This window comes from Drosophila grimshawi, unplaced genomic scaffold (genome assembly GCF_018153295.1).
Source record: "Drosophila grimshawi isolate 15287-2541.00 unplaced genomic scaffold, ASM1815329v1 contig_311, whole genome shotgun sequence".
Taxonomy (NCBI): Eukaryota; Metazoa; Arthropoda; class Insecta; order Diptera; family Drosophilidae; genus Drosophila; species Drosophila grimshawi.
The window spans coordinates 2,238,139-2,265,825 of record NW_025063098.1 but is presented as its reverse complement, the minus strand read 5'-3'; the positions used below and the strand labels follow the sequence as shown (position 1 = coordinate 2,265,825).

General features: G+C 40.7%; 1 protein-coding gene across 1 annotated transcript; it reads right to left on the bottom strand.

Moving 5' to 3' along the window:
- Positions 1 to 1,783: 1,783 nt before the first annotated feature.
- Positions 1,784 to 25,750, bottom strand: LOC6563106. The gene is made up of 11 exons (XM_001990602.3): positions 25,625 to 25,750; positions 23,170 to 23,691; positions 14,006 to 14,187; positions 11,394 to 11,461; positions 10,195 to 10,284; positions 7,560 to 7,829; positions 4,811 to 4,995; positions 4,630 to 4,736; positions 3,941 to 4,094; positions 2,697 to 3,871; positions 1,784 to 2,175 (listed from the first exon to the last, which is right to left on the bottom strand). Exons 2-11 carry the CDS (start codon positions 23,652 to 23,654, stop codon positions 2,162 to 2,164), a joined length of 2,730 nt encoding a protein of 909 aa, XP_001990638.2. The 5' UTR covers positions 23,655 to 23,691; positions 25,625 to 25,750; the 3' UTR covers positions 1,784 to 2,161.
- Between the last annotated feature and the right edge of the window lie 1,937 nt (positions 25,751 to 27,687).

Here is a 27,687-nt window from a genome sequence, read left to right as displayed (position 1 = left end):
AATACGAGTACGAATCCGACTGCGACTGCGAATGCGACTGCGAATACGAGTACGAGTACTCGCACACAAAACGATTCTGGCACCCATGAGCAGAGGAGCAGCATCAGTCGGAGTTGGAGTCGCAGTTGCAGTTGCAGTTGCGGGCACAGTTGGCCTGGGCGGGTGGTGGCTCGTCGCTGATCGTGGCACATTTGCATACAATGAGTCCAGAACTGAGACCCAATCCAGCAAAAGCAGTCACCCTGCCAGCCAGCCAGCCAGCCAGCCAGCAAGCAGGCAAATACACACACTCAATGGCGCAGCATGTTATCTCTGGCTGTGACCTACACCAATATTTCTCAGAATGTTGCTGTAGCCCGTCGTCGCCTGTAAGTGTGTCGTCGTTGTCGTCGTCGTCGCCGTCGTCGTCGACCAGTCCGAGTCTATAGCCAGTCAGTATCTCAGACGACCGACGACGAGGAGTCATTCAATCGCGCCAGCTGCGGCGTCTGCGTCGCCAGGGTTCCGTTCCGTTTCGTTTGGGTTTTTATTTGGATACGTTTTGTCTCATTTTGTTCTGTTTGGTTTTACTTTGTTTTGTTTGTTTTTGATTTGCCTTGGTTTGCCTTTGCTTTGCTTAGCCATTCTACTTACAATATTTGTGGAATATCACCACAGATCTTTGCAACTGCATCCGCAGCCCCGAAAAAAAATAAAGGAGTCTCATCTGGCCAGCCTGACTGCTGACTGCGGCTGCTGCTGCTGCTGCTGCTGTTGCGGCTGCTGCGGCTGCTGCTGCTGTGTGAATTTCGACTCTGTCTGGCGTCTGTTCTGCGTCAGCAGCTCCATCGTCGTCACCATGAAGTGGTACGAGTAGTTTGAAATTGAAAATGTCTATGACTGGCCCCGGCTTGGCGCTATTGCAGCCAGATTGGGGTTTGGGGAGTGGCATTGGATTTTTGGGCGAAAGCGTTTAGCTGCTTGGACTGCAATGGACTGCAAGATAAAGTTTCAGTGGCTAGTTCAGAGTGCATTGCATTTAATGGAAACTTAAAATCATGACATTTACCATAAAGTCTTGTGTGTGTGCTTTGAGTCTGAGTCTTAGACTGAGACTGATCATAAATTTTGAGAGTCGCCTTGAGTGCACATAAACGGAAGACAATGAGAATTATTTGTACATGTGATTGGACAACGAGAAGAAGCTGCGAACATATCAGTTGATTGTGATTATCACGATCACTCATAAATAAAATATATTTATCCATTTGGGCATACTTAGCTTGAGCATAATAAAATATGAGTAATAGATTAATCAGAAAATCTTGGCATTTAAATAAATAACTCAGATGGCAAGCTCACTGTAATAATTGAAAAGAGCTCAATTATTTATCTTAAATGCTATCTTCTACAAGTTTGGTTTGACATTAGAAGAAAACAAAATATATTTAAAAATTTCTTATTTTTAAATCATATAAAATATATTGTCAAGTGTCACTTACCGCTCAAAGCAATTTAAATAAAAATCAAACTAGTCGTTTTTTTTTTAAATTTTCAACTCAAAATACTTTTGTTTGTTTATTATATAAGCAAAATCAAAAGGTATTGTGGTAATAAATATTGCTTATAAATTACTTTTCATAAATAAAATAGTTAACCTAATTTGTCTAGAAGAATATGATCCTAAAAAATACATACACATACATACATACATATAAACAAAATACAAATACCGATACGAAAAATACTCATAAAAAACGCCATAAAAACGCCACTTAAAAATTGTATACAACTAATAGAGCTCTTCTGCTTTTCCAGGTGCTTATCGTAAAACTAATTTCCAAGCTAAATATGTATGTAGTATTATTATATTGTAATGTTTAAGCTTTAAACAAAATTGCACAGAAAAATGTATTATGAGTGTTTTGTACTCAAATTAGTTTGTTTTAGATAGGTGGTGCTTGCCAGTAAATAATGCCTATATGCGATATCTATACTACCTATAACTATTGTTATCGTCAATTGTGAGTGTGTTTTTATTTTCTTTTTGTTTAGAGTTAGGTAAAAAATAATTTAAACGCTAAGATGACAAGTGGCAATTAATTTAAGTGTGATTATCACCTGCCCGTTGCACGCCGAGCCGCGCTTGGTATTTCCGAGCTTTTGCATAATGCGCAGGTCACTAATTTTTTGGATCTGAAATGAGTCGATCAAGACAAACAGAAGAGAAACGAGTATGTATGAGAGAGGGTGTATATATGTAGTTGGCGGAAGTGTCAATCTCTAATGATAAACACTTCAGAACCAAATCGAAAATAGAAACCAAAAAAATTGTATTGTTTTTATACCCTTGCAGTGGTTATAATGATTTTGTCATGAAATGCGAGAGAGAAATCTGCAACCCAATTACAAAAAAATGTATATTAGACTGCATAGATTACATGGATTGCATAAATATGATTTCTTTTGTGAAACATTGGCTCAACAGTTAATCATTTTGCAAATAATTGTAAATATATCAATTCAATAATTTAAACAATTAGTTGGATAATTGGAAAAACAGTTGGACTGTTTTGTCTGCAAGGGTGTTGGTTTTTGGTAATTGTTTTTGTTTCTGTTTCTGTTTTTGCGGCTGCTTTGTTTTTGAGAGCTTAATTAATTAGCAGCTGGTCGCGAATTGAACGCTGATTGACTCGTGCCAATCAAAATGTACTAACCTCTATCCTCGACCGGTTCGGTGGCATCAGCCCGACCCGTGCCCGCCATAGATTCGGCGGCAAGTTCTACACGCGCCACGTGAACACCATGCAGCGTCAGCTGTGGATGCTGTTGATGGTGGTGTTGTTGCTGGTGCTGTGGATGCTGTTGGTGCTGAAGCTGGTGCTGTTGATGTTGTTGTTGCTGCGCCGCTGCCAGATGCTGGGAGAGATGCTGATGATGATCGCCTGTCGCTGGTGGCCATTGCTGGTAGGCGACCGGCACCAGCGGATCCGACATCCATTCAAAACTGAATGCAGGCCCAATTGCCTGTGCACTGACGCCTCCATGATGGGGCGTGGCGCTAGTGGGAGTGGGTGGCGTGGTGGTGATGCAGGGACTGAGCTCATGCGAGGATCCAAAACTATCCAGCGACGCCTTCTGCGCCGACTCTGACCAAGGCGGACTGGGATTCCACTGTTCAATAAAATCCGCTGGATCCGGCGGCAGTGTTTTATTCAGCAAACGCGGACGTGTTGGCACAATAGTGGCATAAATCACCGAAGCGGAGGCATCACTGCTGCCAGGGGCCGCCGTCGCATAAGCGCCACCCGGATGCAAGGCATAGCAGTCCGGCTCTGGCGTAATAGTCGTCGCCGCCGGTGAACGTTCGGCGTGCAAATAAAGCGGTTCCAGTTTGTTACGCGCTCGTTTCTTTGGCGGCGGCGATGTGGCAGACTGCGTCGCCTTTTGACTGCCAGTGCCTGTGGGCGTGCCATTTACTTGACTATAGTCGACGGGTTCCAGGCCACCACCGGACTGAAATCCCCCAACATATAGCGGCTGATCCTCCTTCAGTTCCAGCGCGCCCTCCGCATGATAGACGCCGCCATAGGCAGCGCCCATGTGCGAATGATGATGATGGTAGGTTGCTGCTGCCGTCGTATGATGATGATGATGATGGTGAGCAAACACGCCGGACATGCCGACCGCTCCACTAGACATGCCCAAGCTGGCCACACCAGCACCACCATGCGACTGCTGATGTGTGCCGAAGTAGCTGCTGGAGCTGGAGCTGCTGCCCGGCGGCACACGCATTGCGCTGTCCAGCGGCATGCCAAACTGTATCTTTGACTGCACCGTGTAATAGTGATAGAGCCACGAGTTGGCCAGCATTATGGAAGCTTCCCGATCACTGAGAAGATTTCTCGCTATTAGCTAAATATCTCATTTTTGGTTAACGATGGAAATGGAAGTTACTTACTTCAGCACCTGATTGGTGCAGACGATGACAGGTTGCTGTGTAGAGTCGGGACTATCTCGCACCTGGAGCACCACATGTACCCAGGTATAATCGCCACTTGAGCACTGCATGCGCACAAGCAGTATGCAACTACGATCCTGTTCCGATTGCGTTACTGTAATCGTAGAAATGTTAAAGACTAGTCTAGAAACACTGTTTTTTATATATCTTTCTGTAAGACTATGCTCATTTATTAATATTTTGTAATCCAATGAGTAATAAGTTACCATCTTGTATATAAAGGTAATTTTTATCCTTCCAAATTTAATCCTACCTCCAAAGAACACCACTTAAAAGACAGCTAATAATTCATAATGTCATCTTAAAATATATCTTATAGCTTCGTCTGAGCGTTAATTCAATTTCCACCTGCCTCTCAAATCTTTTCCCTCTACTTGGCATGAACTTTTTGAATGACAGCTCCTTTCTTTAATTTACCCTTTGATTGCAATTAAATTGTTGCGCCAAGTAACTTTCCTTCTCTCCATTTTCCACTTTTTAAGGTTACACTCCTTAGAGAGTCACTCTTTTGGTATATAAATGTATAAAGCTAATTATGAGTCACAGAAGATTCCCAGTGCTATTCACGATTATATGCTATTTTATAAGATGTTTAAATAGCTTGATTTAATTTCTATGCATTTACTTACTTAGCCTGTGTTTGCTTTGAGCCTCACGTAGATTCTCGCTGTGTATTAGATTGTACCAGGATGTGCCCTGTAATGACGCCTTCTCGTAGCCCAAGTGGAACTCGCCACTGAAATGACAATTAAGGATTGGCAAATGGAATGTGTTATAAAAGATATTTCAATGGGGGTTATTACTACTCACTTCTTGTCGATGTGTGCGATTTTCATATCCATGGAGTGTATGGTGGTAAACACATTGGTGGCGCCCTGAACCACACACTCGCGCGTCTCGGGCATCGCGATGGGTGTGCAGGTGGCTAAAAAGACGGGCTCGTTGCGACTGCACAGCGGCAGGAATGACAAATAGTGACCCTGTACAAGAACGACCTGTAAGCGCAAACAAAAAAAACGGTCATAGTTAAGACTGGGTTTGTTATTCTTGTTGTTGTTGTTGTTGCTGGAGTGGCTGTGTTTGAGGCGGCGGCTCCCACGGAAATTGGCGCGCACGTTGTCGCCGATAGTTGTGGCCATTTTTGGGCTGGCATGCTTTGGGGTCTCATAGACATTTTACATTTTACTCTGATTCCATAATTTAAAAAAGGCAATCACTGAAATGTTTTGCAAGCATACGCAAGCCAAAGCTGCCTCCACACAGCCAAATACACACACCAGGCAGTCTAAATGGAAGTCTCAACCTCAGTCTTAGTCTCAGTCAGAGCCAGAGTCTCAGCCAGAGTCTCAGTCAGAGTCTCAGTCAGAGTCTCAGCTATTGTCTCCCAATTAAAACGTGCTTGCATTTAGTTTTGCATTGCAATTGCATTTTGTAGCTTATGGCCGCTTCTTCTGCTTAAATGCAAATGCAGCCCGAATCCGATTCCGATTCCGAACCCGATCCCAAACCATCGATGACGCAGACGCCGCTGCTGCTGCTGCTGTTGTTGTTGTTGTTATTGTCGTCGTCTCTGGTTTGGTAAATGAGACGACCTTAGGCTGGGGAGCAGGCGCCAGTGCCACAGCGCTGTCTCCAACTCTGGTCTACTCTGGTTGTTGTTGCTGGGAGTTTTTTTGTTTCTATATTATTTTTTTTTTTTTTTTGGTCTTTTGTCTGTGCTATTTGCTGGGTACTACCACTGAACTATGCTGACCTCATTCATAATTATTTATTGGTCCATTTTTTATTGTATATTAACGAGTGCTGGGTGAATGTGCCTCATTTCGGTTTGCGCTCTGGGTTACCTCAGTCGGTTCATGTGGGTCCACATCCCTGACATTCTGCTCTAGCTAAATGTTACGCTCCCAACATTTAGAAATAGGTTTCTAAATTGTCTTTAGATATATATGTAAATAAAATCCTAAACCCGCTTAATATTTATTGATAATACTATATGATTCAGCGAGCGATCCCGATGACTAATACTTTAAATTTTATTGCTGTAGAAATCATTTAGATATACATAATGGAAATGAGTGTGATTTGATTGATTTTCGTTTAAAAACAAGCTATTTTTCAAGGTTTGGCCAGAATTATCAATTCTCCTTTTAATGTGGCTTAAGCTAGTGTCATTGTAAGCATTCAGCTGTAACAATCTTAAAGTTTTTTTTAACAGCCTCGTACCGAACGAATGCATGTGGGCTCTTGTGTTGTCATAAGATGTAGCTGGGAAAATATAAGCCCAACAGCAACACTTCCTGCACCTCATTAAAGTGCCAACTTTCAACTTAATTAAAAACGTTTGCAGCAACTGTCAACGCCTCGGTTTATCTCCATAACTCGCAGCGCACATCTGCGCACTTCAAGCGCAAAAAAAAATAAAGAAAACAAGTCAAAAAAGAACTACAAAAATAAGAAGAGATATGCATAAAAGACCAGCGACCGCCCACAAGATTGTGACAGCGCTACACACGGTAGCATTCACATCATTTCAACGCGTCTTCGTCTCGGTCTCAACACGTTGACAGATTTGGTCTTGCCTGGTTCAACCTGCCTCGCTGCCTGCCTGCCTGCCTGCCTGCCAACCAACCAGCCAGCCAACCAGCCAGACAAACGGCCAGCCAGCCAGGTTGCTTGCCTGCTGAGTGAAGTACTTGGCTGACTTGGTTGGCTGGCTGACTGCCTGACAACTTCATATTGTGCTCGCACTCATTTATATTGTTGCGGCTTTTTGTCTTTTGTCTGTTGTTTTTAAATTCTTCCAGAGGGTATTATTATTTTGTCACGAGGTGTGTAACACATGCAAGAGAACACATGTAGGCAGGCTTCCACTTTGCAAGCTCGATGAGAAATGATGAAGCACTGAATATATCCTTATTTCTTGCACCAGAGTTGGGAGAATCGGTCTGTTGTCATTTAAGAAACTATGACTCGAAATTGATCAATTTTTTCTTTTAATATGCTAAGAATCTTTTGCTTTTAAAATGAGTAATGGACTTAGAGTTGTGAGAGTATGCAATGTTCGACATGATGAAGATAGCTGCGGTTTCTTGCCGTTTTTTCTCACATCATCATTTTGATGATGATGATGATGATGATGATCAGCAGAGGCGGCCAATCAGAGCAGTCAACAGCAGAACGAGGCACCCACCCGTTCCACATCAACTGTCATCGTTTGTCAGCTTATAGTAAAGCGGATGGCTGGCTGGGAGTCTGGCTAGCTAGCTTGTTGGCTTGTTGGCTGGCTGGCTGGCTAGCTGGCTTGGTAAGATGTATGACCAGCCCCAGACTGGGCAGCCGGTTGGCAGACAACGCATGCGCCCGGCTTCATGCATAATTCATTGCATTGCTGTTACTGTGACTGCTGGCTCTCCACTCTCTGGTTTCCAAGTGTTACACGCAACACGCTCCCAGGTGATTCATTCATCAATTTCTGTCAGAGACTACACGCGCTTACTCACTCATATATGAATGTTACTGTGTGTGTATATGTGAGTGTGTCTGTGTTTGTTGCACTCACCTTCTGATCACCGAAACGCATTTGCCGTCGCGCATTGCGGCTAACATTCATGCGACAGAGAAACATGCGATGCTCCCCTTCCAGAGAAGAGGCGCCGCCAGTTCCGTTGCTGCTTGTCGAATCGCCAACGCCAATGCCAACGCCGACGCTGCTGCTGCTGCTGCCACCTGGTTGCGGTGGCACGTTCCGATTTAGTTCGGCTTGTATGGTTGCGTGATCCTGTTTGTCAATGATATCGTAAACGGAGTCGCCATGTATAAGTAAATCCTCCTAAAAGCAGAGAGAAAATGAGAGAGAGAAAAAGAGAGAAAAGAGAAAAATGGGAGAGAAAAAAACAGAATATGATTAAGTATATATAGAAAATCACTTTTGATTATCAATCACTTTATTTATGTTTTTTTTTTAATCGATTTTTTCTGTATATTTATATATTATAAATTATTTCACATGTAATTGTTGCCATTAAGGATTGATTTTTGCTACTACTTTAATTCGATATTTGAAAGATAGGTTAAAAGTTGTGGGATCGAGAAACAATATGTGTCTCCATATTCAATTAGGATGACAAATTTAATTTGTTAATGATGTGTCATTGAATGCAGTGCCACTTTCGCACGGTCATCAGCTATTGGGATTGCATCTGGTTTGTTGTTGTTGACAATTATGGCCAACACTGATCGAGCGCTAGACCAAAAGCGATCGGCCAATATACTACAATGGCATGTTGTTGCATTTGTAATTTATTTATGGCTGCTGTCGCTACATGACACGTGACAATGGCAACTTGTTATGGCAATATGCAAAAATCGAATTGGAATTATGATGCCCAAGCAACAGCAACAACTGCAGCAAGAACAACTACAGCAGACAGCAGCAACTACAGCAACAAGCTCCATTGACATTTTTGGCAGTTTGTTAATTAACTTTGCTTGTTGTTGTTGTTGGTGGTGTTGTTGTTATTATTTCTGCTGCCGTTTTGGCCGTTAACTAACTGTAAGCTTGGCCCGCTGCCTGCCACAAATTAAAAGGTTGGGCAATCCACTTTTGGGCCCGCTCATGTTATTTGTGCTCAGTTATTGTGCCATAATTATGCCAACACATGGCATACGAACAATTTATGAACTCTCTTGACCATTTCGTTGCTATTGTTGTGGGTGTCCCCTGATAAGGCCTGCCCCAAAGGCCGAAGGCTGTCAAGTGTCTTGCCAGCCAATTGGCCTGCCAGCCTTACTCTTTAAGTGTGTGTGCTTGTGTGTGTGTGTGTGTGTGTGTGTGTGTGTGTGTGTGTGTGGGCTCTTGACTGCACTCGCTTTTGACAGGCCTTAACAGCACCAATGTTGGCCACTACGTGTACTCGATATGAAAGTTAGTCTTAGCTAACTGACGTTGGATTGGCTAAAAGTTGCCGGAAATCTACTGCGACTTAAATTTGGCTATTAGGCAATAGTCAAATAGTTTAATTTTATACTCTTAAGCATTCTCAGAGCCTTAAATGGACTAGAAATATATGAATATTGAAGATTCTTTAATCAGAATTCGATAAATATTTTGTTTAACATATGTACATTAGTTATTAAAATCTCGTACATTTAAAAAGTGCTTAAAACATTTATTTGCGTCCAATTAGGTGGAATGAAAATTTAAACTGCCACAAAAATCTATCCATCAAATTCCACTGGGCACAACTAGGACAACACCGAATATGATTTATCGGCAAAGTGTTGCGATTTCTCACAAGTTTCTTGACAGTTGCTGCAGTTGCAGTGCAAAAAAAAACTCATACGCCCCCTAAGCCAGTGGAAGCTTGTAGAGTTGCAGTAACCGGCGAAGCACATCAACATTCAACAATCTCTCGGCATAAACATACATAGTTGTCCATGTGTGCAATGTGCATTGCAGACTTTGTAACAGTACCTTTGTCAATGTCTGGCTATTTGTTTTAGATGAATAAGTGACTGCATTCGCACTCGCACTCGTATTCGTATTCGTATTCGTATTGGTATTCGTATTCGGATTTTTATTCGTTATGTAGAACGGGGATATGTCACATGTGCTGCATTTATTTATGCAGCTCAGCTCAGGCATATTTATTTAGCTTTAGTACTTCAAATGCAAAGTGAAAGGCCACGATGTATAACCTTGCTATTTAAGCAGCGTAAACGTGCGATAAACAAAACTTGAAACAGCCGCAACAGCAACTAAGACAACAACAGCAGCAGCAACAGCAGCAGCAACAACAACAGCAGCAGCAGCAGCGGTTACAAAGTTGAGCTGTTTGCAACAGATTTAAGGAACTTTTGTGTAGTACAAGCAGCAGATTTATGTAAGCTCAATGAATCGAGTTTGTGGCAGTCAGTTGTTGTTGACTTGTCAACGGGAGCAGCCAGCCAGCAAAGCAACCAAGCAACCAACACAAAAACTGCAACAAATATTTGTTGTTGCTGCTGCTGAGTCGACATCGATGTTGCTGTTGTTGTCTGTTGTCGCTTGTCACAGATTTGTATCAACGACTGTAGCAATTTTAGTCAAAAACTTTCATAGCCAGCGCTTTTCTAATTATCCTCCCAAATCGTTTAGCCAACAAAAGCGAAGCGAATTCCAAAAAAAAAAAAACAAAACCAAATATTGTACTTACCATAGAATGTCCCAGGTACTCGGCAGCATTATCCGATATATAGAGCAATTTGCCATTTTGTGTGAGCATCATAAGAAAGCCCGAAAGTGCCTGCAATACAAATGAATATTTAACAGCTGGATATAAAGGGTGTCTACACATTGTATTATTTAGCAAAACTAATACATTCATACTTATATTAAATAAATAAATAACTATGATCTACCATTAAAACAAGAAATTAAAGTTTGACATTCGATCCGCCCAAATAAGGAATTCAGATTGATTTCAAGCGACTTGTGTAACCCGCTCAATTTAAAGCTTATCTATTGAAAGTTGATCGAGCACCCAAATTAAAGTGTTTGTGAAAGAAACACCCTCTATTATGTTGGCTAACAATTGTGTGGAAATGCAAATTCATTTTCGCGTCTGCACACTAATAAATTGTTAGCCCAAAGAAGTTGCCAGAGTTGACAACTGAAAATTGACTGAGGTTGCTGTGATATATATATATATATATATATATAGCTACACAAATATATATATATATATATATATATATATATATATATTTATGTATTTGTATTTAATTCAGTCACGAGTGCGCACAGGTATGTAGATCAATCTGCCGACCATCGCCGAGTCGCGGCAGCCAGTGGCAGTTGCAGCCAGCTTGACTGACTACTGTCTGCTTCTTTACTGTTTGTTGTGGTTGCTGTTGTTGTTTGTGTTTTTGTTTTTGTTTTTGACTAAGAGCAGCATTTATTGTTTTCTTTTCTGTGCGCAGCAAGTGGCGGTGGCTAAATGATTTCTGGCTTATGATATGCCACAGTTGTTGCCATTAATAGAGTTGTTTTCCCTGGAACTTTCGGATCACTAGTTGAGTTGTCAACGCGTCTCTCTTAAATTGAGTTGTTTTCTACAGCAGCCACATTGGCTACCACAAATGGTTAATTGAATTGGCAACGCACCGTTCCTTGCCTCTACCAAATGGAAGATAACCAATTGCGAATTCTCTACCTTTCTCCTTTTGGAATAATATGGAATGTTTAAATATACTTGAAATACATAAGCTAAGATTATTATGTACACAAGCTATGTCTTATTAAGTAAAAGTCTGATTAGATGATAATACATACAATTTTATTTTTATTAAAAATAATCAAATTAATGTGAGTTAACTTTTATATCTTTATATGAGACTTTTATAATATTCTTACCTTCGAGAAGCCAATATTTGGTGTTGCTGTCTGGTGATGTTGATGAAGAGCATTGTGTCGCTTAAATACTGCAATGGAAATATATGTAAAAAGAATTAAAATAATTTAATTTGATATGAACTTTTGACCTTTTGTGTATTTTTAACAGCCGCGCCCATTTACATCTGTGCCTAAGCATCCGCCTTAAGTTAGGGGTAAATCGGTTTGACTATCTTAGTTTTTCCCATAGCTCTTTGTGCGCAATTTGTATGCATAGATGTTAGCGAAGTTAATTAAAAAGTATCTGTTAATAATACACTTGGTCTCTGACGGCGATTGTTAGATGCAATTGATTGTGAATTCATTGATTATATTCTACATACAATAAGCGACGATCTTGCATTACAAAAACAAGTGAATCACAAAAAGAAAATGTGTCATTGTCACTGAGACGGCAACAGCAGCATCAACTGCAACGGCAGCAACATCAACAGCAACAGCAACAACAGCAACAGCAAAGCGAAAATCAACAGCGATCACTGAGTGCAATTGCAGTTAGCAGTTTGCAGCTGCGCCGCAGCCAGCATCAAGATCAATTATTTTTAAAACACTACAAGATACTCCCGCACCTGGCGAACAGGCAAAACAGAAACAGTCACTGCAACGGCAACGGCAACGGCAACGGCAGCGGCAACGGCAACAGCAACAATAACAATCACTGAGGCAGCAACCGCAACTGGTAATTTCATTGAACTTGAACGGAAAGGCCATGAATGCAGTCAGATTTTTGCAGTGTTTTAATATAACAACAATACTAAGAAATCCGTTTGCTAAAACAATTTTGAATCGATTGTTAGCTAGTTTAAGGCAGTCAAATAATGGGCGTGTTCACAAGTTGCTGCTTGGAAAACTACTTGGAAACTCATATAGGCAGTGTTATGAATTCCCCGAAAAATTACTTCAATTTGCAAACAATATCTTTCATCTAAACATTTCTTACTAATTCTGGACAATTAACATTCAATTATTTATATATATGTACACTATTAACATTCTACTTTGTATAAATATTAATTAGTTATATGCATTTTAGATCGTATATAAATATATAGAAAATATGTTTGATGTCTAAATGCAGTTTATTAAATCGAAACAAGTTAGAGTTACTTTCACAGTTTTCCCCGATATTATCATAAACCCGCAAATATGTTAATGTGCCTAACAAGTATTTTGCTTTACAATGCAATTCAAGCCGAAGGGGTAATCTGCACAAAACGATGCGCATTAATAATTGTTTGTGAAAACTCAATTTGCTTTATAAATATTTCATTAATCGCATATCTGAGCGCAACGCCCCAGTCACAACCAGATCCAACGATACCACAGCCACACCCACAGCGACCCACACCCACACCCACAAATAAATATAATGCCGTGAACTTGAAGATCAGGCGCGTGTGTTCAGAGGCTCCAAAGAGATTCGATAGCGTGCCAATATTAACACAATTTGTGATTATAAATGCTTTTAAACGGTGCAATGACAATGAACAATAACAACAACAACAAGAACAACACACACACAGACTGAGCAAACGACAAGCTAACAAACGCCGACAATTTCTCACACTTAGTGCTCAAAAAAAAAAAAAATAATAAATAAAAAAACAAGAAATAAAAACTAAGTTAGAGAGAGAGAGAGGGAGAGAGAGAGAGAGAGATGGATGCAGAAGATGAAAAAGAAACAGTACTTAAGTTTAATTTTTTGCAATTTGTAGAACACATAAATCGCACATTTTGATTTATCGCAATATTTATAGCAATGCAAGGCAGACTTTGTTGTTACCATTGCAATTGTGAAATTGCCTTGACGCAGGGCAGCTGCGGCAACTGAGGCAGCCGGGGCCTGAAACCGAGTTCACATGCCTGGCAAAGATGCTAGCCGAGTTAAGAGCCAGGCCAACTATGCTGCACTGCATAGACGTATATGGGTGTGTGTGTGTGTATGTGTGTGTGTTAGTGTGTGTGTGTTATCTATGGGTCTTATGTACCGCACAACGCTAATTTGAAAAACAATTTTCGTAATTATCCACAAAACAAAAATAAAGAGCGCGCAATGCCTGACTTGATCTCGTTCAGTTGCGCCTGCGCGTTGACCTGTGCGCATGCGCATTAAAGGAGGATGAACAGAGCACGGCAGAGGTGGGCAAGGGAGTGGGGAGTGGGGTTGGGGATGGGGATGGGGTAGGCACACAGATTGAGAGTGTATGGGGGAGTGAAAGAGTTGGGTGGGGTGGGGAAGAAGGTAGAGATAGGCACTGGCAATTTGCAGCCTGGGTGCGTGCCTAGACGCTTAGCCAATTACTTGGCCGAAAACAATTTCCAGAGACGGAGACATAGACATATGAATGATGTGGTATGCCCACCACAACTACCATTCCGTACTCAGTACTGAGGAGTATTCGGTATTTCTTACTTAGAGCTAGCGGTTGTTTGCGGGACTAAACGAATGTTTGGCGGCGTGGGGTCCCATGCCAAACAGCATGACTCATGCATATTCAGTCAACGTGCAGCCAATTATCAACATGCATATGCATCAAGCTGCAACAACCCCTTCCTCTAGCGACTCCACTCACCTTGTTGAAAGTAGTTGGCTTTACGCACATAGACACAGACCAGGGCCATCAGCTGCAGCTGTGACAGTCGCTGGCGCGTCGATTGTGGCAACGGCAGCAGGTCCCGCAGATTGGCTATCTCCGCATTTATAAGATCGCGTCGCATCTTCGAGGCACCCTTCGTCGATTTGTTCGCATCGAATCTGCAATGGCAATAATAAAAAGCTAGTTACAAACAAACGAATAAAAAACAACAAAAAAAACCTTAAGAAAAGAAACAATTAGAATATATATGAGCACGTTCACAGCTACAGCTTAATAATGGTCAACGCCGACACTGGCCACAGGCGCATATGTTTTCACAGCCTCCAACTTGTACTTAGTCTGTGGATGTTTAACCCATTGCATTCTACTGTGCCACGAATTGCATGTAATCTGACTTATAAAAAATGTCAAATGTGCTCAAATTTAAACAAACAAAAATATTAACGAACTAAGTAAATCATTATGGCTTATAAGCAAGTAAATTAATATAATTTTTTGTGCTAAACGTTTGGCAACCTAATTAATCGTTTACATTAAGTTGGATTATGGTTTATTTTATAGCTTTATTTAATCAAAAATCAATCTATTCTCTGTAAATCAGCATGGGTTATAAAAAATAGATTAACATAATTTTTTAGCACTACTATTTTGACAACTAAATTAGGTTAGATTATGTGTTATTTTATGTGCAACTTTTTTAATTAAAAAAATCATAGTTTCAAATAATCAATATAAACGTCAATTAATTTGTGGTTTAATATTAATTGAACACGTACAAATTAAAAATATGTTTATATTTTATAAGCTGATCAGAGGCTTAGTTTAAGTAGTTTCATAGAGTTCAAAGTCGCGTCTATAAGTATAGAATCATTCAGGGGTTAAGTTGCTGGCACATACCAAAAGTGCATGCAAGATGCATAAATAACTCATCGCGCATTTAAAAATCATGCAACTAGCAGCTAGTTGTTGCTGTTGTTCTTACTGTTGCTGTTGTTGCTGACGATGTTGTTGTCGTTGTGGTTGTTGTTATTGTTGCACCGCTGTTCGATGTGGGGCACACTTGCCACATGCCTTGTGCGGAAAATTGTGCAAGTAGGTTGGTCAGTTTTTGTTTGGTAGGTTGTCTGCTTGTCTGGTTGTCTGGTTGCTCAGTTGGCAGGTCGAGGAGCGTGGTGCTGGGGCGGCGCAAGCGTTTAGCGATCTGTCCGTGTGTACTTTTCTGAGCATATTATTTACAAGGTTGAATTCATAAATCATAAATTTGTCTTTTTATGCAGCGGCGGCGTCGGCGACTGCAGCGCACGCGGCGTTTAAACATTTTTGTGGTTGTTTTTTTGTATTATTTTTTTATTTATGCTGACGCTGTTGCCATTGTTGGCGCAGAGCGTTTTGCAAAGCGCTTGATAAATATTGGTAATATTGTTGTAATAACAGCAAGTGCCCGCGCCTTTCTGGCTTTCTCAGTCTGGGACTGCCATTTTGCCGCTGTTATTGCCTCTAAATGGCCATGTTAACATTTAAAACAATCACACACATGTATCTCTCCGATACACGGTTCCCATGTGTATGTCCTTGTGTATGTGTGTGTGTGTATGTGTGTGTGTGTGGAGTGTGGTGTGCTCGCGTTGCATGCAACAAACTGTTGCCGCATGCAATGCAAACGACCGTCCGTTTTTCTTGGCCGGCATCCGATTGACTTTGCCAGGCGGCGGCATTTTCCGACTGCTGCCCATAATAGAACAGATTTGGTCCGAATTGAGTAGTCGACTCAAAGGGGGGCCTTAACACACACACACACACACTCAGACAAAATTAAGTCAAGGTGATTTGTACAATTAAAATGAATATTGATTTAAATGCTGCGATAGTCGCTAGAGTTCATATGCACATATGATTGGATTGCTTTCGACTTCCAATGGCAATGGGCACCAGCATGGAGAGCGAGTGGGCGTGGTCGTTACCGTTGGTGAAGGGTCACACTAGTCGATTGGGTGACTGATTTTTGTCAACAGTTCGAGTTGAAGTTTAGCTTGAGACTGGCTTATGCACGGTTTATTTTTGATTTATATTTTTTTTATATACTATTTTCAAGCAAAGCTAGCTAAAACTCATTAATTTTTATCCACTTTATTATGGAAAAATCTTTTCAGTAATATAAATTAATAAAATAAAAAATCTCAATTTTATTATGATTAAAAAATTTGTTTAAGCAATTGCTGTTCCTTTGAAACAAAGTCATTTGTCATGTTTGCTTCTTAATAATGCAAACAAATAACGAAGTGAATATCTATGGCGCAAATAAATTGTGTTAATTATGAATTAAGCATATATATTCAGAATAGTTATAATTATTTGAATAAATATTTTAATTCCGAGATAGACAATTTATAAAAAAGTGCAAAAGCGGGGTCTATAAATAAATATGCATGATCATGATTTGTATTTTGTATTGACTGCTTATAATTAATATCAGCTGCTTAAATCTACAGGTAGGCGACTCATCCTCCCACACTCGTTACGGAACGCATGCCAAGGTAGCCTGAGTATTTCCCAATTAGCTGAGTAAAATGCCAGCTAGTTGGCCATTCTGGCTGTCTACTTGTGGCATAATTAATAAGTTTTTGAAATATTTATCATAAACAAGATGCCTGGTCAGGCGATAATATGATAATGCTCATCCTTCGTAATGCATGCCAAAAAGACCAAAACGTGTTAATAGCCAACAGCAACAGCAACAATAGCAACAACAAACAACATCAACAACAACGTCAACAACGGGCAGTGGCAATCTGAGTTAGTAAGATTTACAAGTATGGAACGAGGCAAACTCCCGCGCATCTTTGGCTTGCAATCTCCATCAAAATTTATCTGAGCACAGTGAGAGAGGATGAGAATGAGGAGTGAGCGAGACATGTCATGTCATTTCTTAATATATCTATCGGTACCTTGAAATCTGCACTAAGTAGCACCAAGTGGTTGCAGTGGTTGCTACTTACTGTACAAGTTGTTGTTGCTAATTAAAAGCATAAACACGATTCTTAGCGAGGCGTCAGCAGCCAACCTGTGCCCGGTGCAGAAGGCGGGCGTAGGAGCAAACTCAGAGTTAAAAATCTTCTGCCTCCCTCATAGCCAGAGTCACTGGTACTGGTATTGGTAATGGTACTTGCACTGGTACTGCTGCTGCTGGCTGCCACATGTTTAATCTCAGTGTGGCAGTCAAGATCTTAATCAAGCTACTTGGCCTGCAGTTTGTTTTACGCTCTACAGCGAGATATCCAACAAAGCTTACGTGCCCCACAGAAATTAGGCGCAAATCTTGTTGTACCCTCTGCCAATTCAAAATGTCCAAAAATGGTATAATGAAGTTCTAGAAGGATCATTTATATCACATATACCATCCGTCTGACGATAATAGATAGAGAGGAAGAATTATAAATGTCGATTTCTGATCAAGTTTATAAGTTATATATATTATTCCTTTTTCGAAAACTCAACTAGAGAGAGTACTGTATAGATCATAAGAACAAGTTATCTCCTAATCGGGCACACACTTAGTGTTTGTTGTCATCTTTATTGACAAGTTGATCTATGCAGCCCAGCTGGTAATGAGCAAACGCAATACTCCCGCAAATTGTAGGGGACTGGCTTTTAGGGCTGAGATACTTATACCGTTGGCCCCACTAATTAGTACATAAAGCTTAAACATAATGCGAAACTATTAAGTAAAATGCATTTTAAATGTGCGGCTATGGGCCGATCTTTTATTTTTAATGCTCTCGCTCAGCGCCATCGTAAAAATCGGCAGGAAATAAATCACAGGCGCCCAGGGCAAACATCTGTAACTGCATCTGTGTCTGTGTCTGTATCTCATCTGCAACAAATACACACACAGATACTCAATCACACACACACATTCACACTGGTATCAATCTAAGGCTAGCTTTAATATGCATGGGGCGTCAGTCAGTCAGGCAAGTCGGTACTGCGATGGATAGGCCAAGTCAATAGCAATTGCAGGCCAAAAGAAACACGAAATTTGCGCAAATTTTTATTGCACTTTTCCTGGAGCGACTGTGGTTTACGAATTGCCTAGGCACTCGCATTTCATATACCTCCCGTCTTTCTCACTACCTCTCCATCTGTGTGTGTGTGTGTGTGTGTAATTTGGACGAGTTTATTTGCCATATTCCCACGATATAGTTTGGTCCAGCTCAACGCTGCGGGCAGCTCTAATGATTTTCTGTGCGGAAAATAGTGCAAAACGGCACATAATGAACGCGCGTCCAACATTCAAAGTTCCTGGCGGACGGGCGGACGGACGGACGGACTGACAGACGGTTCTGGCCGGTCGGGTTGGTAACCCTATACGATTGAGACAAACGAACTGCGTTGAGCCCACGCCCGACCACCGTCAAGTTGGCGTACAATTAATTGCCAGGCGCCGCACAATGCTTTTCTGGTACGGCCCCCAAAATTTCTTGGAATTCCTGGGAAACACTTGTTGGCCCTTCGTTCCACGCTTCACTGTGTGGCTTATTGTGTGCTCCCCAAACAAAACGCAACGGATCTACTTTTCTGCGTCTGCGTAACCCGGTGGCAGTAATCGATACCTTGCTGTGCCAGTGCCGCTCCAGCTCCACGCAGATTAACATCGGCGACGTTCAGCATGCAAAAAAAAAAAAAATAAAAAAAAAAAAGAGAAAAAAAACCAAAAGCAGAAAAAAAAAATGAAAACGAAAACGATGCTTGCCACGTTTATGTTGGGCATCTAATAACCATGGGGTGCTGCTGTTGTTGTATGCTATGCTTCGGCCTTTAGCCAAATTATATGGCCAGGCACACAAGCGGAGCAGCTCGAGGTGTATCGCTTAGGTATATTAAGTATGTGTGCAAAGGTGGCAACTCTTATCTGTTCCTTTTCTGTTCCTTCAAGAATAGCTTTGATGGGTTTGAGATTTATGTCTGGCTTCGGAGATCCCTTTAAGAGTTATTTAAAGGTAATAAAAAATACTAACAATTATAGTCTCTGGCTTTTTTCCTCCGCACAGATTTACATATATCCAACGTGTGAGGAGTCTTAAGATCAATGCCGTTGAGTACGAAATTGAAATGGATAAGCGAACAAATTTTCTTAGGAAAAGCATTATTTTTCCAGTTAACTTTGGTACTGGATGAAGCATCATATTCGACGTAGCCATTACGAAATGTTCCAATCTTTGATTTGTCTGGAATTTCCAAAGGGTCTACAAAAGACTGAAACTGTTGCAAATGCTTCACTCTTCAGCATTATACTTTATAAACTGAGAAAATGGCTTATATTGAAATTAAATATTCGTTGAAAATATATTTAAAATTACTGTGACAATATTTAATTAGACGTATTGAAGTTGTTAAGCCTCTCAAATACATATTGTAGCTATGTTGTCTAATTTTATAAATAAAAATAAATTTATAATTGGCCAAATGGGTCTATTTACTTTTTATTATGGGCTAATTTGAAGTTGCAATCAACATCATTATGACACCCTGTATACTGCTGCTGGGAACCATATAAACTTTATTTGCAAAGGTCGTTTTTTTGTTTGCCATTATGCTACTATCAATTAAGATAACTAAACTTTAGAGTTTGATTGTGGCCATCCATATAATTTAGTGTGCATAAAAGAGCTACAACTCCGAGTGGTGGTTAATGTGGCAGCTACTGTTTTATTATTTTTATTTACTAATACACCTAAAAGGCAGCTGAGAAGCATTGGCAAGAATATTCAAAAAAGTAAAAAGAAGTAGAGGAAAAAATAAAGAAATCAATTGATGATGATATGTTGTTCTTGCTGTTGTTGATATTGCTGCTGCTGTTCTTGCTCTCATTGTGCTCTTCGGTGTGTGTATATATCCGATTGGAATCTTAGCCACAATTTAATGATGGACTGCCAAAAGCACACTTCGACGTCATCATCGACATCGACAACGTCGACGTCGACGTCTCCTCCGCCGCCGCCGCATAATTTTTCATATTTTTATGATTTGTTGCTACCGGGTAGTAAACCCGTTTGCTGAGCGCTAACCATGAAGCTGCTACCGTTGCTGCATTTGCTTTCGATTATCTTAATTTGCGTGCGAAACTGACTTTTTTGTGCCGTTGCCCAGTTGTGTTCAGTTGAGGCTGGCAGCACCGATGGCAACGGCGACGACGACGACGATGACGGCGACGGCGACGGCGACTGCAACTGTGACTGCTACTGAGGCGTAAGCCAAACCCCAAATTGTGTGTGTACGGAAATTTTCCCATGACTTGGGTTCTGGCTTCGGCTCTGGCTCTGGCTCTGGCTCTCGCTCTCGCTTCGGCTCTGTGGCCTGTATACATTTTGCCCGGCGGTGGCTTGGCCAGAAATTACCCAACTTAGCCAGAGAGCTGAGGCTCAAAATTCAGTCCCAGACTGAGCCGTGGACTCTGGCTTTAACTCTCGGGATTGATGGTTGGTTTGCTGCGGCTGCGGCTTCGGCTTCGGCTGCTGCACAGTACCGGCAGCGGCAGGCAATTAGCACAAGGATGCCGCAGCTAAATAATTTGACGCGCCTTGGGGCAAGTTTTTGGTTTGAGGCAGAGCAGCTACAACAACTGCCGCCCCCACCACTCCACTCCACACCGATCCACTCCAAACCATCCTATCCACCTCCCCCTCCAATCCACTCCACATGGCGCACTTACATATTTGCTTTGCATTTCATTTGGAGTAGCATTTCTTTTTGAGAAAAAAAAAGTGCTCAGTCATAGGAGGCACATCAATTAGCTCGAACGGGCGTCGTCAAATATTGGCCCAAGCAATTAGATGAGCGGACTCGATATAGATACAGCTACAGCTACAGATATAGCTACAGATACAAATACAGATACAGATACAGATACAGATACAAATATCTGGTGCAACTGCAGTGCTGTAGAAATGGAGCTAAAAATTACTGAGGTAAATAACTTGCGCCGATAGCGATTCGAAATGTGTTAATGAAATTAGCAGCATAAAATGCTGCTTGCAACGTTACAGATACAAATATATATCTCAGCCCGCTAATTGAGAAAATTAACACTATTCGCCGACCGGACGATGGTGGACCGCACAATACGCAACATTGCTTTTGGTTAGTTTCACTCGGGAGGAAGCAGTCAATGCAATGGAAATTTGCCTTTTCCTTTTGGCTTCCTTTTGGAGGTAGCTCGCTGTCTGTTTGTCTGTTTGTCTATTTGACTGTTTGACTGTTTGTTGACGGTTGGCATGTGTTAAAATTTTCTTGGCTTTAATTAGTGTTATTTATTATTTAGAGCATATTGATATAGTTTTCGTTGTTTAACGGTTGTTTGTTTCGGTTTCATGGCATATTTGTTGTGTACTCGCCGGTAAACGTAGATTTATAGAAAACGTTGAGATTTTTACTACACAAATACGTTTATTTATAGATTGTGACTCGGTTTTTATTTGAGATGCGCGTGCGAAAGAGTCGCGCGCCGTCTAAACACACAACGAAATCTTTCCAGTGAAAATCTTTTAGTTCAATTCATGTCGATATGGGAATTTCAAATATTTCACTTGCTAAGTGGTTGCCCTGAATGAAAGCCAGCTATACAAGAACACATATAATATTGAATGAATGCGTTGAACTCTGCTTACATGCTTGACTTATTGAGGGAGTATGGAAAGCAAAAGATTCAAATTTACAATATTTTATGATATTATTTACAGCTCCTGCCCTTAATGGTTAACAGAAATAATATTGAATTAAAATAATCTAAAATATCTGGTTATTCGCCAGACTCAACTGTTACTGAAGTTATGATAAAATAATATCAAGAAAGCATATATATTGTAGTTCTAGACAAGGATGTTAAAGAAAGTCTTACCGTGTAAGGAATCTTATATGAAATGTTCTTTCTCTCTCTCAAAAGAGTTGAAATTTAGCATGATAACAAAATGCTCTAATTTTGTATGATTTTGCCAATGGCTTCCGCTAACCAATTGGTCGCCTAGAAGACAAGCAAACACCAGCAAAGACAACAACAACAACAACAAGAACAATGGCACGAGAGGCACAACAACAAACACCCACATACAAGAAAGGCAGAAACAAAGCCAGATATGTGGAGGAGAAGTGAAGTCTTCTGAGCTGGGGGCATTAGAGACGAAGTCATCAACAGCCTCACACGTGAGTTTTACACATTTCAGAAGCAAACGGCCAGAAGTCGATGCGACGCCAACATCCCTCTGAGGTTAGACTCATCCTGTGCTGGACGTTGCGACGTCGTCGTTGTCTTGGTTTTGGGCTTGGATTTGGACGTGGACGTGGACGTGGAGTTGGTCCGATTGGCAACGTGGTAATGTCAATCGCACTGTGCGGGTTTAACTTATGGCAAAACATTTGAAGCACTAATTAATTGGAGCTAAATAAAATGGCACAGCAGCCGCGAAGGAGGCGAACGAGTGAATTTTGTAAGTTTTTTCTGTTTTTTTGTTGTTTTTTTTGTTGCTGTTTGTTTGTTTTGCTTTGCTTTGCTTTGGTTTTTTTTTCGCTGTTGTGAATTTTTGCGAGAATCGACAGAACGGCGTTGGCGCTGATGCTGATGCTGCTGGTGCTGGTGCTGGGTACGCACGGGATTTGCCATGTGGATACCGGGGTTCGAGCTGAGCAGATTACGAGTGCCAGATAAATGTGAACTACAAGTTGCCAATACAAGAGGCCATTAAAACCCGGCAGCAGCAGCACCACTGCTTACAAAAATAAAAATAAAATCCCAGCTAAAGAAATTGAAAGCAGCGCGAGAATAAAAAAGGCATGCTTTGCAGTTTCTAGAACACTTCATACACACACACACACCCCCTACACACACACACCCCCTACACACACACACACACACACAGAGACACACACACACGATCTTATTTCAAATTGTATTGACAAATATCGAAGCGTGCGAAACAAATTGAAATTAAAAGTTTGCATGTTGCGCATTTTTGATGCGTTGCTGCCGCTGATTTGTTGGCCCTCAAAGCTAACGAGATGTGCAGACGATAAGCTCGAAATTGAAGCTGTGGGTTCCTCAAGGAATGGGGGGGTTGGGGGGGGGGGATAAACTTGGCGCTAAGACTTACCTTGTAAACATGCCGGCTGCCTGTTGCTGCTGTTGCTGACTCGCCTGTTGCTGCTGCTGTGCGGCCTGTTGTTGTTGCTGCTGCTGCTGTTGCTGCTGTTGCTGCAAGTGTTGCTGTTGTGACAATGTGGCTGGCTCATGTTGTTGTTGCTGTTGTTGTTGTTGTTGAAAGTTATGATGCGTGTGCATATGTTGTTGCATGTGAAGTTGCTGGTGCTGCAAGTGTTGTTGTTGCTGCTGCTGCTGCTGCTGCTGTTGTTGTTGTTGTTGCTGCTGCTGGTGTTGTAGCTGCAGCACATGATGATGCTGCTGCTGTTGCTGTTGCTGCTGCTGTTGTTGCTGCTGTAGGGCATGCGCATGAGTGGGCGTGGCCAAATGCGTGACTGCCACGGCTGCTGCGGCCGCTGCCGCCGCCGCTGCTGCTGCTGCTGCTGCCGCTGACAGCGCTGAGCCTGGCTTCTCTAAGCCACGTTTGTCCGCATACATTTCGTGGCTGTCACGTTTGCAAATATTTGTGCAGTTCCTAAAATTAAACGATCGAGCGTGTTTGTCAATTATTATATCTATCAATAATAACATCAATCAATATGTGAATCTTAATGAAAGTCTGCAGACTTTTTTCATTGCTAATGAAATGAAACAACAATTGCTGATTATTGGAACCCGCACACACCAATATGCCAGACATACACACTCACATACGCACTCTGGAAATTGGTTCAGTTTTGTTTGTGGCATTGTTGGCCGCATAAAAGAGCATATTTTGAGGGCGAGCCATCTAAAGAATTGATTTGCATTGTTATTGCTCGGTCAACAATTGAGCCGTTGAAATCGCTCAGTGGCATTGGATATATATGTGTGTGTGTGTACATATAGTATGTGTGTGTCTATTAAGTACTCTTTTCTGACTATCTATCGTATCATGTGCTGCGTTTTGATGAGTTGGCAGTTTCTCAGCTCTTTGCTGGATTGCTGGATTGCTGGATTGCATAAGGAAAATGATTTATGGCATGTGATTCGACATGGAGTTGGTTGAGTTGACGCCGAGGTTAATGAAATCCGGCAACAGGAGTGATACTAAGCACCCAAAAGGGTTTCCTCAGGTTCAAAACAGTTCACATTGCCTTCGATTAATTTGTATTTAATTCGTGGCAAATGAGTCACCATAAGTCATAAGCCTCGAAAGAGTTCACTATTAGGCCTGTCTCCAACTCGAACTCAGCATTCTAGACTTGTTATGTTAAGTCGAAGAGCCTACACAAAAACCAGACATGGCTCAACTTGGTGACGCACTTAAATTTAAATAATGTTTTGTTTCTGAAAATTAATGGAATATTTGTCAGTTTTTATGTGGATAAGAATAAATGGCGAAAATGTTGTTTATGCGGTTCAGAATTGACAGCTTTATGTATGCCATTATCTGCATTAGAAGTGCCAAATAAATATTGGCAGTTCTTAGTATTCAAGAAGATACAATCTTTTTCATTATGTATTATAATTGAATGAAAAATGTTCAATGATTATTATTGTTCGTGTATCAAAATGGGATGCTGGCTTTTGAGCATTTATTTTTTGACATTTTAATTAAAAAGCTTCAGCGAATATTTTAACAATTAAAGTCAATTGAATAGCAAAATAAGAAATAATGAGAAGCACAGTCTTAAATAAGATATTAAATAATTATATTAAAAACCTTTCTCTACCCACACTTTGTTGTCTGTTTGTTTACCCTCATGCATATTGTTGATAATAATTCAACTTTTCCTTGCCACAACTATCACTTTCCATGTCATTATGCATGTGAACATTTTGGATAGCACTTTAGCTGGCGCCAAGAAGAAACCTTGAAATACTCGTACATACAAATATTCTTTAAAATGCAACAATTGAAATTAGTTTTGTAAATGAATTTCAATTTTATACTTCAATATTCACTACCGGCTGCGGCCATCTTCTCCTTTTTTTTTTCATATTATTATTTTGTTTTGGGCCCGGCTTTGGTTGACTGTAACTCTGTCTGTGGATATGGCTTTGACTGGTTGGCCTGGCTTAGTTGCAACTCATTGTCAAGTGAACTTATCAGAGTAGAAAAAAATTTGTTCGAGTTGACGTTTGGAGTGCCATCGAGGTGGTGCTTGATTTGTTTGGAGTTGTTTGAATAGGGACCACCAAAAAGTCATTGAATGAAATGAAGAACCCCGAGATACATTTGTCCGTTTGTCAGTCAATCTGTGTGTGTGTGTGTGTTTGTGTGTGTGTGTGTGTGTGTCTTATATGTGTTTACTTTTGTTGTGGCTACATTTGCTCTGTGATTGTGCGCAACTGTTGGCTGGCTTTTTAAGTATTTTGTTATTTGATTTCTATCAAAGTTAATAATGAAATTGGTAAATCGCGTTTTCGTTTATTGTGCGTTCGGGTGCGGGTGCGAGCTTTAACTGGGGCCTTGGGGGTCTTACCTTTTCTCGAAAGATTTAATTTGCGATATCCATTGGGTATAGCAGGTACAGGCAGCCACAGAGTACACAGCGTATAAAATATATGTGCATAAAAACGTATTTGCCTAATGCTGGCTGGCTTTTGTTGTTATTGCATAAATTATAATTTATAAATCTTTTGATATTATTTTGTTTTGCACAATGTTTGGGGCACTTGATGGCAATGCCAAGCGAATGCTTGCTTAATGCTAAATTAAACAATTTATATTTCAATTACAATTGAAATATTTTGCATAAATATCTCAACTCTCAAATGGTTTGTTTTGCACAATAAAACATTATTTGCTTTTTATAATTTTTACATATATATATAAATCAATTATATAAATATATAAATATATATATATATATAGATTTTCTTTTTGTTTTAAATCATTTCGATCATTGCATATTCATGGGCCTTCACAACACTTTGATTATATCAGAAGCCCGACAAGATTTATGGGGTTTGTTACAGCGGCGATGTGCCTTACATAATCATTTGCGAATCTAATGCGAATATGTATCTCTGATGAGATTCATTTTGTGAACTTTAGCACTTAGTTTTGTAGAACTCAAGAATCAAACAATAATAAGACCGAACAACCGCCCCGCCGATTACGATTTCGATGACGATAACTTTGAACTTCCGACGGCTTTAAGTCGTCGTCTCCGCTTCGTGCCTTACTGGCTATCAAAACAAAATCCGTGCAGCTCGTCCAACAAAACGATCCGTGTAGCCAACCGTGTAGAATGCGCGCGTGCACCTTTCTGTGCGGATCACCGAAGCGACACAGAAGCAACAAACTTGATTTCCAAACAGGTAAGGCAGCTTTCGTTCAGTTTCAGCTTAAGAGCTCACACACATCCACAAGCTGAGACAGTTGTCTGGTGTGCTGGTATTGGTGTCTCTCACCCAATGCGATCGACGATCGTGCACTGACAGAAATTGTTCTTGTCCAGCGGAAAGTTGCAAGACATCAACTTTATTGCAGATGTTTTAAAGGTGCTAATTAATATACACATGATCAGATATGTGAATATTTGAAGAAAAATACCAACTGTACAACTTAGAAAGTGTCTCAAAGAGCGAAAATGTGCATATTAAAAAATAAAGAGGCAGAGAGAATAGGCGTCATTTGTAAGAATATGAAATACATCAGTTATCAAGTATGATTTAGAGTGGACTGCAGCTGAATACTGACAAATAAAAGATAAATTCAATTAAATTTGTATGTAAATTACAGTAAATATATATATAATATAAATTATTCATTTTGTTGTTGATCATTTGCTTACATTTCATTTGTAATTACATTTTTTGTGGCAGTGTATACATCGAATCTTGCTCAGGTACTCAATAGCACAGACACACACACACAGCTAACTGACCAATACAAACAGGGAACCGAGCATTTTGTTAACGCCCCTTTTCACACACACACACACACACACACACACACACACATCTGTGTGTGTATTGTTGCCGGCTCTCGTAACTCATTAACTGACAATCTATTCAAATTAGCCATAGATCAATTAAGTTCGCATTTATTGAGCCGCTGACTAATGAATGCCAAGAATTTAAACATGAAGTGTTTGTTTAAACGAATCACTTGGTAAAATCAATATTTATTTCTACAAGGCGCAATTCGTATATTATTTATCGTATTGCGTTGCCCAACCAATACATGAAGCTTAACATTCAGATGAGCTGGCAACTCTGCTCAAGCCCAGTCTCTTACTGTGTGTGTGTGTGTGTCTGCGCATGTATGTGTGCTCGTGTGTGTTGTCTTAATGCGGCTGTCTGATTGGTCAGCATTCGCTGAGCTCCGTTAAAAAACTATTTACAGTTTTGTTGTATTGCTTTTGCATTGTTTTCGCTTTCCACCACAATAGACAGCCAACTTGTGTGTGTGTGTGTGTGTGAGCCAATAGGGCAACGCAGTCGCTCGTGTGCATGTGTATTTGTGTGAGTTATCGTATTAGCATTTTAATTGTGCTTAATAAGTTAATTAAAATGGCGCTGGAAGCTGTGAATGTCT